The 15,280-nt window shown below is 42.6% G+C and overlaps 2 protein-coding genes across 3 annotated transcripts; both read left to right on the top strand.

Annotated features, from left to right (window-relative positions):
• The first annotated feature begins 281 nt into the window (after positions 1-281).
• Positions 282-7,465, top strand: mavs (mitochondrial antiviral signaling protein). The gene is made up of 5 exons (XM_061082626.1): positions 282-334; positions 2,427-2,549; positions 3,037-3,211; positions 3,612-4,507; positions 5,446-7,465. The coding sequence occupies exons 2-5, from the start codon at positions 2,427-2,429 to the stop codon at positions 6,163-6,165; spliced, it is 1,914 nt and encodes a 637-aa protein (XP_060938609.1). The 5' UTR covers positions 282-334; the 3' UTR covers positions 6,166-7,465.
• Positions 7,466-8,064: 599 nt separating this feature from the next.
• Positions 8,065-14,949, top strand: pank2 (pantothenate kinase 2). Of its 2 annotated transcripts, none has more exons than XM_061082340.1 (7): positions 8,065-8,383; positions 8,858-9,210; positions 10,737-10,990; positions 12,246-12,389; positions 12,629-12,752; positions 13,284-13,409; positions 13,512-14,949. In XM_061082340.1, exons 1-7 carry the CDS (start codon positions 8,191-8,193, stop codon positions 13,560-13,562), a joined length of 1,245 nt encoding a protein of 414 aa, XP_060938323.1. In that variant the 5' UTR covers positions 8,065-8,190; the 3' UTR covers positions 13,563-14,949. The 2 variants fall into 2 exon arrangements, with proteins under 2 accessions (XP_060938323.1, XP_060938322.1); XM_061082339.1 differs by having other exon boundaries at positions 12,246-12,422.
• The last annotated feature ends 331 nt before the right edge of the window (positions 14,950-15,280 follow it).

Here is a 15,280-nt window from a genome sequence, read left to right as displayed (position 1 = left end):
TCTGGTTATTTCTCTCTCCCTGGGATTAGGATCAGGGATTAGAGACAGATGTAAAAACTAAATCTAACTCCGGTGTCATCCATCACATCGGAGGAAGAGGTCACACAGCTAGGGTCGGGATTATCACAGAGAGCCACGCCCCCCTCCTCCTCGGGCCCTAGCCTCCCTAGCGTGGCTCCCATTGGTCGGAGCTCTGAGTGACAGCGGCGGGGACCAATAGGAAGCCAGGACGCAGCTGCTGCCCGGGCGCAGATGTGAGAGCAGGTTCCAGTCGGAGCAGGAGCAGCAGCTGAGCGGAAGTCACGACCCGAGGAGAGAGAGAGAAACACGGAAGGTAGAGTGACACCAGCAGAAACAAACCTTTATCGTTTTTAAAGTTTATCGTGACTCATCATCCACGTTGTGACCGAAGATGCGAGTTGTTGTTATGCAGGAACCAGCGGTGACATCAGCTGACACGTGTCGTATTTATTAATATGTAAAACTAGCTTGTACACAACTTATAGCTAATAATAATCCATATTACTGGTGATGGTGCAGTTGTTGGTCTCTTGTGTGTTAATGCATTCTCACTAACCTTTCTAGTCAGTTAATCTTTGTTAAAGAATAAGCTTTCCGATTATGTTTCAACTATATTTTAATTAATCACAGACAGGTTACAGTCCCTGTTGTGTTATTTAAGCCTTTCTAACATTTTTAAGTCAGTTAATTTATCTTTGAAACAAGTATTAATTATAGAATTATTATTTACATGTATTTATATTTATATACAGGCAACTATGAGACTATTAGCCTCTATGGTTTATGTTTAGCCTGTTATTTATAATCCTCTCCATGTCATAAATATGCATGAAAACTTTCCTCATGGTGTTACGCACGTGTATAAATGTCTGGTACTGGACTTACTGAGCTTTTCTTCGGGGTCTGGTTAAAAATAAGATTGAAGGGATTATTATTAGATTTTAGGTTAATGCGTGAAATTGAGCCCAGACGTTTGGAAAGCCAAGGACACCGGGAGCGTCCTGCCCGGCCTGTTTTAGAGGTCATTCCTTTGGCCCGGCTCCGTATACCGTGCCCTTGTGTCGAGTTGTTTATTTGCCTCCCTCCCTCCTCTCACGCCTCCTCTCTTGTCTTGTTAATCTGCCGTCTCTCATCGCTTTACACTCAGGTGCAGGCTGGAAAATAATACACTTTCCCATTCCTGCAGAGGCCAGGACACACGGCAGCGTCTCTACCTTGCAGACTGTGCGTGTGTCAGGTAGACCAAGGCCTCTGTGGGCTAATGATACCATGAGGAAGACTTTGCTCTTTGGCTACAGCCTCTGACATTTATTCCATTAAGTCAGAAGGTGGCAGCTGAAACCGCTGGTGTGAAAACGGTTCACGTGACTGAACCTGACATCAGATTACTTACCCAGACTGTTTGGGTACAAACAAAGTGAAGGTTTTAAGGTGTATTCAATACAAAAGAAGTACGCCCATGCTTTCTCATTGACCCAGAGAGGCAACTGTGATGGAAATCTTCTGGTGAACTGTTTAACTTCTAAGTTTCAAGAGTTTCAGACGTCTTAAGGAGAAAGACTAGTTGACTTTTGTTGAGCTTAATTTGTCGCTTCCACAGAAAACTTGGGAACTTAATACATGCCTGAATAAGGATTGTCAAGTGTCACATTATCTATTCTCATGCAGTACTTTCCCAAAGTAAGACCATCTGTCTCGGAGCTGAAAGACACCTGTGTTATTCCTATTTAGGTCCTTCATATCTTTACGTCCTTGGTTGTTATGAAAACAGCTTTTTCTTCTCGTCTTCCCGGGCGTCCTTGAGACAGACAATGAACTTTTGCTTGTTAGTGCCCTGCTTGTAAGTGAACGGTGGAAATACTGCCAAACTGAAAATGAAAAATTCCTTCACAGCCACAGGAACGTGTGGGTGTGTGGCGTTTGAGACGTTGATCGTTTAAGACTCAGATATTAAAGGTGGAGGTGATTAATCAGTAACAAGTCCGAGCCTGTTCAGCTGCAACCTTGAGAAGTAGGAGTGTTTCTCTCCCCTTTAAAAAAGAGTTGAGAAAAGGGATGTGCCTGTGCAAAGAGTCACAGCCCTACTTTCAACTGAAACTCAAATGAAACATCCGTCTTTTTCAACTGATCTTTACTTTCACTTTCATTTTCATAGTCACAAGAAAAATCCCCTCGTTATATCTGCGTTCATTGCAGATAACAAAGATCCGATTTCCTTATTGTGCTTTACAGATACTTTCACATCTCGTAAATTGAAGGAGAAGCACAGAGAGTTTGAACAAGGGGCCTTTTCAACTGATGTATTTAAATGTGGAGTGTCTTGAAAAAACCCTTTTGCAAAACCACAAAAACCTTTTTGAGGTCTTCAGTATCTCTGTGTTTTTGTTCACTCTCTCATTTCACAGATGTCGTTTGCCAGTGACAAACTCTACAATGGATATCTGCGGCGGAGAATGCCAGCCATTGTGAGCAAGGTGAAAGTGAGAGAAGTCATCGTCCATCTGCCGTGCTTGACCACTCACGACAGGGTAGGTTTCATTAGGAATAAGGACGCGTAAGGATTAGGATTTAAGGTTGTTTAAATAATGTTGAAATGCATTTGTACTAGTTTTCCAGAGGTCTTTTAACTGTGTCAAGTGTCTTTCAGCATTAGTAGAAGCACAATATACAGTAAATAATATGTATTATTATCATTATTATTATAATAATGGTACCAATTTTTGAGTATGTCAAATGTTGTCTATAAATGAGATATAAATGAGATTTAATTAGGGAACAATCTGATCAAAGAATTCATAAACCAGGCAAACAAATCAGATTGGATCTTGTCCTGATACTCACAATTCAGTTGGTCAAATTTACCATCCCATCAAATTATTGTTTAACAGGATATTGACATTTGGATTAAATTACAACTGCTTAAAAAAAATGTACATTTAAAACTTGAAAGTCAGCAGTTATTCGTTACTACTCTGATATGGTGTTTGTGGTTTTTTTTTGTAAATGTAATAATAGGAAAACATAGAAGCAAAAAGAGAGACTAATGGGAACTACGATGGCATGGTGCTTCTTCTGGACTGTCTGAAGAGGAGAGAGAACTGGCCCGAGCAGTTTATCGAAGCACTTGAAGCTTGTGAGCACACAACGATAGCAGATGAGATCCGAGCTGAGTACGACGCTCTGAGAGGCAGTAAGTCAGCTAATCATTCAATCTTTTCATTCTCATTATTTTTTTTAATTATGTGATACAATCAATTAATTTAATGAGTTTGACTGGTTTGCTGTTGAAACCACAGTTGCAATTTGAACCATCTAACAAACTGTAGAAAAGTGCGTCCCTCTACAAAGGCACACCCCTCAACAGACAGTTCAAAATAAATAAATAACAGCAGAGGGAGAACATCTGGGTATTTAAGAAATCACAGGAAAGATTCATTCATCTTTTTTTATTTCATTTGTCAAAACACAATTGTCTGTAGCATCTGTCTGAGTGTGAGAGCTCAAAGTTTCGGATTTCAGGATTTCTCAGAGCTTTAGTCCTGTGCGAACATAACTGGTTTAAATGAAACACATTGTTTGCTTTGCCCTAGATTCCAACCCCAGCTCGCCTTCATCAACTGTAATCAGGGCACACGTCCATCCAGCACCATCTGCCAGTCATCTGCCGGTTCCAGAGAGCGGCGCTGCTGCTGCTGATGCTGCTGCTGATGCTGCTCCACCGGCTGAAGCATCAGCTCCTCCAGAGCCAGATGCTCAGGCGCCGCTGCAACCAGAAGCCCAGAGCTCAGCCGCCGTGCAGGCCAGCTTACCAGAGGCTGTTCCCCCACCCGAGCCTGTCCCCGAGCCTCCACAGGCCACTCAGATTGAAGTGGTACCCCCTCCGACAACACCTCCTCCCTCCCCTGTGACCCCACACACTCCGGCCAGCACACCACCGAGAGAGGGTAATGCTCAGCAGGAGCCAGAGGAAAACTCTGAGTCAGACATCCAGGATATCTCTACTGATGACTGCGTGATTCCTGATCAGCTGAGCGCACGAGAGGTTGAGGTCGACCCTGAGGTGACTCCGGATCCTCTCCAAGCAACAACCACAGAAGTGGCCAGCACAGCACCGGAGGAAGTTAATGCTAACCAGGAGCCAGAGGAAAACTCTGAGTCGGACATCCAGGATATCTCTGGGGATAAGGTTGTGATTCCTGATCAAGTGAGCGCAGAAAAGAGCGAGGCTTTAGTCAACTCGTTGGTGACGCCTCCCCTGTCGCCGTGTGAGAGGGACACCGATCCTGATCCTCTCCGAACAACAGCAGCCTCAGATGTCAGTCCACCACAGAGTCCAACTCAGGCAAACTCAGACGTAACCGACGGATCCTCTTTCCCCATACTGACCCCAGAGAAGCATCCAGTTCAGGACACCACCCCCCCTGAGGATATAAAACCTGCTGAGGTCCCGGAGCCTGAAGAGACGTCCGAGCCTCCGATTACACAGGTGAATACTACATTATGATATCTAATATACATTATAATAAACAATATAAAGATGAATTATGTCATATAATGTTATTAATTTAAAATGGGAAGCTGCCGCACACTGTGAGTTGCTACCACTCACTTTATTATAATTGTATAAAGACTTCTTCTTTGTCATTTCCTAAAACATTCAATACATGACCAACATACTGATAAGTCCTGCACTTGCAACACATTGCATTCTGCTGTATTGTAATTCTACTATAATTGCTGTTTCCTGCTTCCCTCCCATTGACGTCTTTGTTATTAACCTTAAAGTTTATCCATGGTTTTACTGGGAAAGTCCTGTATGGAACAAAAGAAACCACTAAACAGTTACAGCACCAACAAAACTGTACAGGACTAAAAGTAGTATTTGTATTAGAAGTCATCTTTTAAGGTGAATTTTTCAATTTCAATTTCATTACTATTATTGTTTTTTATATATTAGTTTCCCCTGTATAACTTAATAACAATATAAATATTTACTGTAAACACCTCCTCTACACACAGCCCTGCAATATCCCCTGTTGTTGTAAAGCTTTCAACTTTCATTTAATTGGGTTGAGTGGTTAACAAACACTGTGAGGGGAAACAGCAGAAATAAAGAGGTAGTGATACAAAGAACTATACCAGGATGGTGTGTGCACATATTAGATTTTTGCACCATAGCAGCTTGTTGTCAACACTGTGTCGATACTCCTGTGTGTTGCTGTGAACGCTTTATTCAGAAGGCAGCGTTTTCTCCCCACACAGGATTAAAAATCGATCCGAACATCGCCATTAGATTGTTTTATTCGTATTCAAAGTTTTTTTCTATTGTTTCATCGGCCTTCCTTCATATATACAGGCACAGAATATATAACAAATCATCAACCTCTTCATAAATATGAGATGTTACATTAATGTCTCCTTCAGGTTGTTGGAAGCAGCCCACAGACAGAAACAGCACCGACAGCCTCCCCCTTGCCTGGCGCCGACGGGATGGACGCCTCCATCTTTGGTGACGACACTTTGTGTATGAGCAAGCCTGACCCCCTCATCAGCTTCCAACCAGAAAGTCACGACAGTCCTACTCTCCCTGCACACGACCCACCAGAGGAGCCGTACTCTGGTGAAAGTGAGCGTCTGGAAATGAGCGATGCTGCACCGCATGAGGTTACAGTTCCTGCATGCTCTGCTATCACCTCCACCTCCACCACCACTGTCTCCGGGCTGCCGTGCCAGGAGAACGGCATTGCATTTAACCACGATGAGCCGGGGGAGAACCACTACGAATCTCCGTGTCTGAGTCTGGAAAGCCAGGAGGTGCAGGTGAATGTGGTGCACGTATCTGAGGAGCCGTCCATCCTCAACCTAGATGGTCAAGTCCCAGCACCGCAGGCTCACCTCATCAATGGAGAAGCAGCCAGAGAGATCACTCCTTCCCCACCGTCCACCACCACCGATGAGAACCCCACCTCTGATAAGAGCTGCCTCCCCCCCGAGCTTGCTGAGATCACACCCGAGCCCAAAACACTGCCTGGCTCAGAGGAGGAGTCGGCCCCTCGCACCTCGCCGTCTAATAGGAAGTACATCCTGACTGCGGCAGGAGTGGGCGCCTGTGCACTGCTGATGGCGTGGAAGTTTAAGAATTAAGAGGATTTAATACCTTTAAAGGGAGAAGATTAGGCTTTAAGTACAAGAGGATCTTAAGGGTATGGTGCCTTATTGTAGTCACTGGACCTAGATGGCGTGAGGCAGCTGTTTCATAATTATCTATGGTAATAATAGCTTCTAGACGGTTTAAATACAAGCATATCAGAGTGAGTTTAGTTGGAGACTCTCACTTGCCTGTATGTGTGATTCGCTGACGACCTGCCTCTCCCCCAGTGTCAGCTGGGATCGGCTCTATCCCCAGTGCCCCCAATGACCCTCAAAGAATAAGTGGTATAGATAGTGCATAGATATTTGGTTTGTAGTCTGAGAGCGTGTATTAATGACAGAAATGTTTGTATGTTCATTTGTCTGATAAGCACTTTGAAGAAAAAGGCTGTTGTTGTTCCTCCAGTGACGATTAGTGCATCAAAGACTGAGGTTTTACTGAGTGTGGACTGTGGATGAAAGAAAACCATCATCACACACATTGTTCCTGCTGATCAGTGGGACATGGGATGAAAGGGAAGGCTTGTGCACTGTTTGTATTTATTTGTACATATAAAGATATATATATATAAACATTATATGAAAAGTATATATTTAAAGAATTAATAATGATGAATTGATAACATTCCAAAGCGCTCGTATGTCTCAGATGTTCCGCCCCCAAAGAGTCATTCAACCAAACACTTAGTAATCATGCATCACATATTCCTTAATTCATCACATTTTTTGCATATTTATCCAGTTCATAGTCTAGACCAGTGGTTTTCAAACTTTAAAACAATGACACTTTTTCAGTCATGTCACTGTACCCCAGTTTCTGTCTGAGACAGCAAGAGTGTTGTGCTAGCTGTTTAATGTACAACTGGGTTTTTAAATGGATATTTTTGGACTAATGTATTTTGTGAAGCACTTATCATTATTATTTAGTTTTAATGTTTTCAAATGTAATATACATAATGTACTACATTACATCTAATATCTTGCTGCATGCATGGCAGGTCCTTTAGCAGCCACTGGTCTAGACAGCAACCTGTATTGTGATATCATCCGCTGTAAATGTTTGGGAAGACATTTTGTTTTGTTCTTTGAGCTGAGAGAGTTTATTGTAAAAAGCTCCATTGATATTTTAAGATGTTTTTTTTGAGCTGCAGAGATGTAGATGAAATTAAATGTTGGTATTATGCAAATATAACGTGTAAATTGTGAGCTCAGATTTAGTTTAATCAAAATTGATTTGAACTGTTTCTGGCTATACACTTCTGCAATCACAGCAATAAACCTGAAAGTATAAAGAATAGAGACATTCCCTTATTCAATGTGCATGTTGAATTAATTTCTGAGAAACACGAGTTAATGTTGACGCTGTGCAAAGTATAAACTGATGTTCTCACAGAAAAGGGTGAAATCTCTGATGGTTGATGTTAAAAAGAGAACAGAGAACAAACTAACATTAAAACGAAACAGGCAACAGAGAATTAGATGAACTATGACAAGACTATTCCAGATGTTGACATATTTGATTATTCAGTAACCATTGTTTTACAGGTAATTAGAAGATAAAATAAGCGAAGTTGTCTTAGTTCTTGTTCATTATTTTCATATTATTATGCATTTTCTTGAGCCATTTTTTGTGTTGCTCCTCGACGACTCTGACACAAGCAGTGATTCATAAAGGGCTCAATGCTGCACATGTTTAAAATGGGTTGAATCAGACGAATAAAAGGGAAAAAACTCTAAAAGCCATAAAACACGTAATAATCAGCTGTATATGACGTTTTAAATTTTTAAAGGAAGATGTGACGTCACACATCCTTTGTTGACTGACTGACTCGCGTTCTGATTGGCCGCGTCTCTTCTCAATCAGCGCTTAGCCCCGCCTCCTGCCAGCTTCCCTCCGCCGCTGTGACGTTGGAGCCACTTCGGCTAATTAGCTCCGTGTTTACCCGCAAATCATCGCCTCTAATGGGCTTTAATTCACCACGTTTGCCGGCGTGCATGTAGCCGACCGCTCCCCCCCCAATGGCGCACAACGGCCTCCAGCGGGAGGACCCGACCGGGGACGAGGACGAGACGCCCACGAAGCAGCCGCGCTCCGAGGCAGAGATGCCCGGGGAGCTCCGGGACGAGGCCGGCAGCGAGGCCGCCTCCGCCCGCAGGACCTCCAACTCGACCCCGAGGCTTCGGAGCGACTCGGTGAAGAAAACAAGGCCGCGTAGGTGTTCCCGTCGCTGGAGCCCCGGGCTCCGGCTATCTGCTGGGGAGGCCACCGTTGCGTGTAGACATGAAAGCAACTCGGTGAAATTATAGACTTGAAAAGAAAATTATGCATTTAACGATTTCATGTTTTTATTATAAATCCGATAAGGACCGTGTTATGTGCTCGGGGGAGGCTATAGCGGTGTGGAATAGATGTTAGCATTGGTATTACAGTGTAATAGAGGGAGCTGGGGTGTCAGGAACTAGCCAGGACCTACATTGCAACAAGATGGCGTTCGTGGTACACACTGTACTGATGCTGCTGTTGTGTGAATGTGGGCCATCACCTCCACGTCTCCTCACTGTCACTACCCACACATAACACCAGCATTTAAACATGAAACATGTGATTTAAGATGATTTATATTGACACAAAACGATGGTGAATATGTGAAATATCATGGTTGCACGTATTATCTCATTATTGCAGCATTTCCCTGGTTTGGGATGGACATCGGCGGCACTCTGGTGAAGCTGGTGTACTTCGAGCCCAAAGACATCACGGCGGAGGAGGAGCAGGAGGAGGTGGAGAATCTGAAGAGCATCCGCCGCTACCTCACGTCCAACACGGCCTACGGGAAGACGGGCATCCGGGACGTGCACCTCGAGCTGCAGGACCTCACGCTGTGCGGCCGGACGGGCAACCTGCACTTCATCCGCTTCCCCACGCACGACCTGCCGGCCTTCCTGCAGATGGCCCGCAGCAAGCACTTCTCCAGCCTCCACACCACGCTGTGCGCCACCGGAGGGGGGGCCTACAAGTTCGAGTCCGATTTCCGCACGGTGGGTTTCGTGGCGTTGATGCTTCTCGTTCACTTTCCCAGGCAGGACAGTGAGGATGGAGGGATGGGAAGCAGGGGACAGATACAACACATTTACACCTGAAACCTACAATTAGATAGATAGATAGATAGATAGATGGACGGACGGACGGACGGACGGACGGACGGACGGACGGACGGACGGACGGACGGACGGACGGACAGATAGATAGGCAGATAGACAGATAGACAGATAGATAGATAGATAGATAGATAGATAGATAGATAGATAGATAGATAGATAGATAGATAGATAGATAGATAGATAGATAGATAGATAGATAGATAGATAGATAGATAGATAGATAGATAGATAGACGGATGGATAGATAGACGGATGGATAGATAGACGGATGATAGATAGACGGATAGATAGATAGATAGACTGACGGACGGATAGATAGATAGATAGATAGATAGATAGATAGATAGATAGATAGATAGATAGATAGATAGATAGATAGATAGATAGATAGATAGATAGATAGATAGATAGATAGATAGATAGATGGATAGACGGATGGATAGATAGACGGATGGATAGATAGATAGATAGATAGATAGATAGATAGATAGATAGATAGATAGATAGATAGATAGATAGATAGATAGATAGATAGATAGATAGATAGATAGATAGATAGATAGATAGATAGATAGATAGATAGATAGATAGATAGACAGGCAGATAGATAGGCAGATAGATAGATAGATCGACGGATGGATAGATAGATGGATAGATAGATAGACAGACAGACAGACGGACGGACGGACGGACAGATAGATAGACAGGCAGATAGATAGGCAGATACATAGATAGATCGACGGATAGATAGATAGACGGACGGACGGACGAATAGAAAGATAGATAGATAGATAGATAGATACTTTATTAATCCCGTGGGAAATTTAGGTCATCCAGTAGCTTATACATTTATACACTTATACACCTCACCGACATACATACATAAATCACAGAAACATAGGGAAAACATATTACAGATACATCAATGGGTCTGACCCTATGGTACAGAAAACAGTGATTGTCTCAGTGTCAGTATGAAAGTGTTCTTGTGCTGCTGGAGTGGATAGTACAAAAAATATATATATTAAAAACAAACAAGAAAACTAAAATATATATATACATATATAATATATATACTGATAGTGGATTTCAGGACTTCAGATTTCTCTGACGCACATATTTCTAGATTACCCAAATTGAGATCATGCTGAGGGATGTTCAATCACCTCTGAATTTAATGAAAGAAAAGAGGCAGTATTAGTTGATTTATACATTTTAATCACATGGGCTTAGACATTATATCTTTTTCTTTTTAGTGAGCCTAACTCTTATAGAATTGCAATAAAAGTTCCTGTTTTTACATCGCTCTCCTCCCCCAGTTTCCTTCCTCTGTGTTTTCCTGACCACGTCCCCTCTGTGATGTTATCCATGTTCTCTCTTTATGTCAACATAACAAAAAAAAGATGGCGGACCTGCAGCTTCACAAGCTGGATGAGCTGGACTGTTTAATTCGGGGGGTGTTGTACATCGACTCGGTGGTGTCCAGCGGCCCCTCTGAGTGCTACTACTTTGAAAACCCCACAGACCCAGATCACTGCGTCCAGAAGCCCTACACACTGGAAAACCCGTATCCACTGCTGCTGGTCAACATCGGGTCCGGGGTCAGCATCCTGGCCGTCTACTCGGAGAACAACTACAAACGAGTCACAGGGACCAGGTAATTATCAGGGATGGAGATTGTCTGTCATTTTACATTTCATATCGGTTCATGGGAAAGAAGACATTCACCATTGGCTGATGAGTTCAGAGGTTCACAGCAACGTGAAAATGCTCTTGCAGGTTTAGAATCCACTTAAATGTAATTAAATTGTTTAAATTCAATGTAAGTTCCTCAAAAGAAATGAAGAAGTGAAATGAAGTTCAGTAACTAGCCGGTGATCATAGTGGAATGTTCAGAAGTCAAAAAGTCCCAGGGAGAGCAAAAAAATTGGGATTACTGTATATAAATTTGCCAGATGTCCAAAGAAATGACTGTATGGATAATAATGTTGATCCATGTCTGCTGAAATGGGCAAGTTGGTCAAATCCTCGGGGGAAACAGCGGAAAACGAAATAGAAATTGAAATTGAAAGTGAAAGATATCAGATATCATCAAAAATAACTGATCACAAGAAGCAGAAAGTAGAGAAAGTATTTTCTAATGAAAGAACAGAGTAAAGGTCTGAGAATATATCTGTGTACAGCTTTGTAGCAAAAGCAATTTTTTATAGGAAGAAAAGTAAAATACTACATTAGAGTTTTAATTCACTTTGAATGGAGGTGAGGTTATATTCTACATATCTATAATTAGCGAATTGAGGATATATTAGTTTGCGTTGTTTGCCACTGGCCCCAGATGTGAGCAGAGAACCAGAGCCGAGGCAGGAAAGAGCAACCTGACACTAGGCAAGCAAACACACATCGGGCTGAAGGGATCCGGGGATTTGCCGGAGGGTGAAGTGGGTGTGGCCTGTTTGGCGACATCTGCCCTCCGTGTCTCCCTGGTGCCTTGGTGTGAAAAGTAGCAGCATTTTTCTTTGCTGTCAGCTACAAAACCACTTCCTTCATCAGCTGTTTGCTCGGGAGTCGAAGAAAAAATGGTCCTTTGTTCGTTTCAATTTTGAATTCCGCAGCTCGTCTGTCGGTATTTTTTGGGAAGTCGTTTTTTTCCCCCTCCTCCTGCTTTCTCCCCTGGTTAGTTTTCACGTGTGGTTTCTCTGTCTGGACGGTTTTGACTTCCCTTGATACAATGGACCTCTTGTCTTTAGTTTGGTGAAGGATTAACGACACAAGTACATTTGAATTGAGTCTGTAGAACGTGCGTCTTTGTCCCCGACTCTTCAACTCCAAATGAGAAGTTGTTTTCTTAAGGTTGATGGATTGTACATTTTAGCAGTTTTAATAGTTCATGTATCATCTGTGTGTATTAACAGCCTCGGTGGTGGGACCTTCCTGGGCCTGTGCTGCCTGCTGACCGGGTGCTCCTCTTTCGAGGAAGCCCTGGAAATGGCTTCTGAGGGGGAGAGTACCCGTGTGGACAAGCTGGTTCGGGACATCTATGGAGGAGACTATGAGAGGTTTGGGCTGCCAGGCTGGGCTGTAGCCTCAAGGTGCGGTTTACAGCAGCGCATTTTGAATTCACACTGTCCCATCCTTAGTGAAGCCAGGATCCAGGACTGAGCTAAATTTACTCGGCTTACTTTTCCAGAGGGAAAACGAGAGGCCTCGATTTCAGTTTGCTGCTTTTTGGGGAAAGCCCTTGATACATTTTAAGACTTCCTGTTCATCTTGTATGTCTCCCGTTCTAATTTGATAGTTTTGGCAACATGATGTCCAAAGAGAAGAGGGAGTCGGTGTCCAAAGCGGATCTGGCCAGAGCAACGCTGGTCTCCATCACCAATAACATCGGCTCCATCACCAGGATGTGTGCCCTCAACGAGGTTAGTCCCGGTTTCTTCAACTGAATCCACGCCACCGTAACCGTTCAGCAAAACTGGCTCCGGGAGCAAATAGATGTAGCAAAAACGGGATAACTAAATATAACTTTGTAGCATGATTTTCGATTAATCTGCTAAGAAGGTTATTGTGGTGTCACGTGAACGGTTTCTTGTTTGTTTGGTTTTTCGATCCAAGTCAGAATTTGGGTTTCATGTGAACATTGCTGTTATAACAGGATTTGAAGTTCCTCTCTGCGTTCAGCCTCTTTACGGTGCTGCCTTGTGACGTCTTGATCAAGCAGCATTGTACAGGGCTATGAAGGCGCCGAGGAAGTAACCTGCGTCATCAACAAGTCCTTCAGAGCCCAGAGCAGGAAGCAGAGAAAAATTGAACAGTCCGCAATATCGGATGAGATGTGTTTTTTTTAATTTAAGCTAAATTGCAGGTTTTAAATTAATCTGTTGTCAGGTTATAAACAGATTATAAATGTTCCTTTCACGCTGATTATTTTTACTCCCATTCTCTTTCTTTAGAACATTGAGAGAGTGGTGTTTGTCGGGAACTTCCTCAGAGTGAACACCCTCTCGATGAAGCTACTGGCCTACGCTATGGACTACTGGTCCAAGGGCCAGCTCAAAGCTCTCTTCCTGCGCCACGAGGTAAGCAGCTCTCCTTCCCGTTTCCCTTCGGACGCCAGCATTGTGGTTCCTAGTGTGATGGGCTCAATGACTTCTCACTACTTTCCTTGTTTTTGTTTTCAGGGTTACTTTGGAGCAGTTGGAGCCCTGTTGGAGCTTCTGCATCCGTCCTAATCCGTCCAAACCACATCCAAAGACGCACTTGTCAATCTGCTGCAAAGACCGTTAGCACTTTAGATCGTTTCAGAATCACTTCTCCGGTGGGATGTCAGCCACAAGCCAGTGTCCTGTCACGTTCTCAGAAACTAAACTGGTGACCATGACGTCTACATTTGGACACGCCTCTGCTGTTGTGATCAGTTTTCTTGCCCTGGTCACGGTTGCATGCCAGCTAAGTTAGGTCAGTATGTTGTTGTCGTTGCAGAAATCTCAAGGAAACTCACCACCGCTGCCTGAAATAATGTTTGTCATTATGTAGTGTTATGTCTGGACGGCAGTTACCCGTCAGTGGGTATCAGGCCCCAGGTCACATTTCTGCCAGTGCTTTTTTAGGGCTAATTTGACCCTAGTCTGACTGTCAGTGGGTTATAATGTGAGAGTGTGTGGGTGTTACAATGCAAAGATAATCAAAGTCTTGACACTAGAAAATCATGAATAATAATCATCATTGTTTGATTTATCTTCAGTACTTTATTTATAAAAAAAAATGTTTATAAAATGTCCAGAAATAGTAAACAAAAGAACCAAAGATGACTTAATTTCAACTGTTTGTTTTTGTTCTAACCCCCAAAAGGAGTTTACTATCATTTATGTCAAAGACAACCAGGAAATCTTCATATTTAAGAAACACCAACTTTACATTGTTTTATTAATTGTTTCATCGTATCTACTTGAATGATTTGAAGAATTGTCTTTGTTCAATGCTAAAAATCAAAATAACTGGTTCTGCCATTCACTTAAGTTACTGTAATTATCTGTGCGACTCCATCCACACATGAAGTGCACTTGAGCCACTGAGAAGTCATAAATCTGCATAATTGACTTCATTGAGGGTTAAAATTAGTCACTGAATATTCCCCAGATTCAGGAAAAATATTATTTTAATTCGGAAACTCGATGCATTCCCCTGATGGAGATTTAAAAACCCTGCGTGTCCAAACCAGGTCAGTGTGTGTGTGGCTTGTTCAGGATGTATTTCAATTATGCTGTTTTTGAATTTATTGTTGGTTTTGTTCAATCGATCTTCCAAAATCTTTTGTTTTGAAGTGGTATATAACGAAGTTGAGACCACTCTAATGTCACCTGTCACTCAGTTATCGGTTCACGATGGATCACAGGGAGCAGAATGAAACTTTGTTCAGTGCAACTCGTACACATCTCATCTGAAAGAAAGTGCCTGTTTTTCATTTGTTGGGAAATGTGATCTTAACACAGGACACTGATTTGTCGTTGTCAAGATTTCCCTCTTTTTTTGTTTATACGTTGCAAAAAATACTTTGTTCTTTTTGTCACAGATTTTAAATTTGTTTTTGAAGGTTCTATTAAATATGAGCTTTTCATATCTTTGTGTCTTCTCGTGTTTATAATGTCGTTAAATATGCAAAGATGGAACAAGTACTCGCATCCTTCATCTAAAAACGTTATTGTCACACCGCATTGAAAATGATACTGATGTCAAAGTATGTAGGGATATTCAGAAAAGTACTTTAATGATCAAATACATCTTGAGCTATGATACATCTGATAGATATTCTTATGAATTAAAGTATGAGCAGCATTTTACTGCTTGATTATATGGGAAAATGGTTTTGTTGCATATGAAACAATTAGTAATATGATAATCAAAGTAAGTTCTCAATACATTAATACGCTTGCACTCAAGTACCCCCTGC

The sequence above is a fragment of the Limanda limanda genome, chromosome 12, assembly GCF_963576545.1.
Source record: "Limanda limanda chromosome 12, fLimLim1.1, whole genome shotgun sequence".
Lineage (NCBI taxonomy): Eukaryota > Metazoa > Chordata > Actinopteri > Pleuronectiformes > Pleuronectidae > Limanda > Limanda limanda.
Note: the sequence above shows the minus strand (reverse complement) of the source record. Positions and strands in the feature narration are given on the sequence as shown.

Bases quoted from the DNA above. Each gene is read 5' to 3' on its own strand.
- pank2 (XM_061082339.1), top strand. From the start codon at position 8,191: ATGGCGCACAACGGCCTCCAGCGGGAGGACCCGACCGGGGACGAGGAC. The intron at 10,991-12,245 runs GTAATTATCAGG...GTGTATTAACAG, and splicing joins AAACGAGTCACAGGGACCAG to CCTCGGTGGTGGGACCTTCC. The intron at 12,753-13,283 runs GTTAGTCCCGGT...CTCTTTCTTTAG, and splicing joins GGATGTGTGCCCTCAACGAG to AACATTGAGAGAGTGGTGTT.
- mavs (XM_061082626.1), top strand. From the start codon at position 2,427: ATGTCGTTTGCCAGTGACAAACTCTACAATGGATATCTGCGGCGGAGA. The intron at 2,550-3,036 runs GTAGGTTTCATT...ATGTAATAATAG, and splicing joins GCTTGACCACTCACGACAGG to GAAAACATAGAAGCAAAAAG. The intron at 4,508-5,445 runs GTGAATACTACA...TGTCTCCTTCAG, and splicing joins CCGAGCCTCCGATTACACAG to GTTGTTGGAAGCAGCCCACA.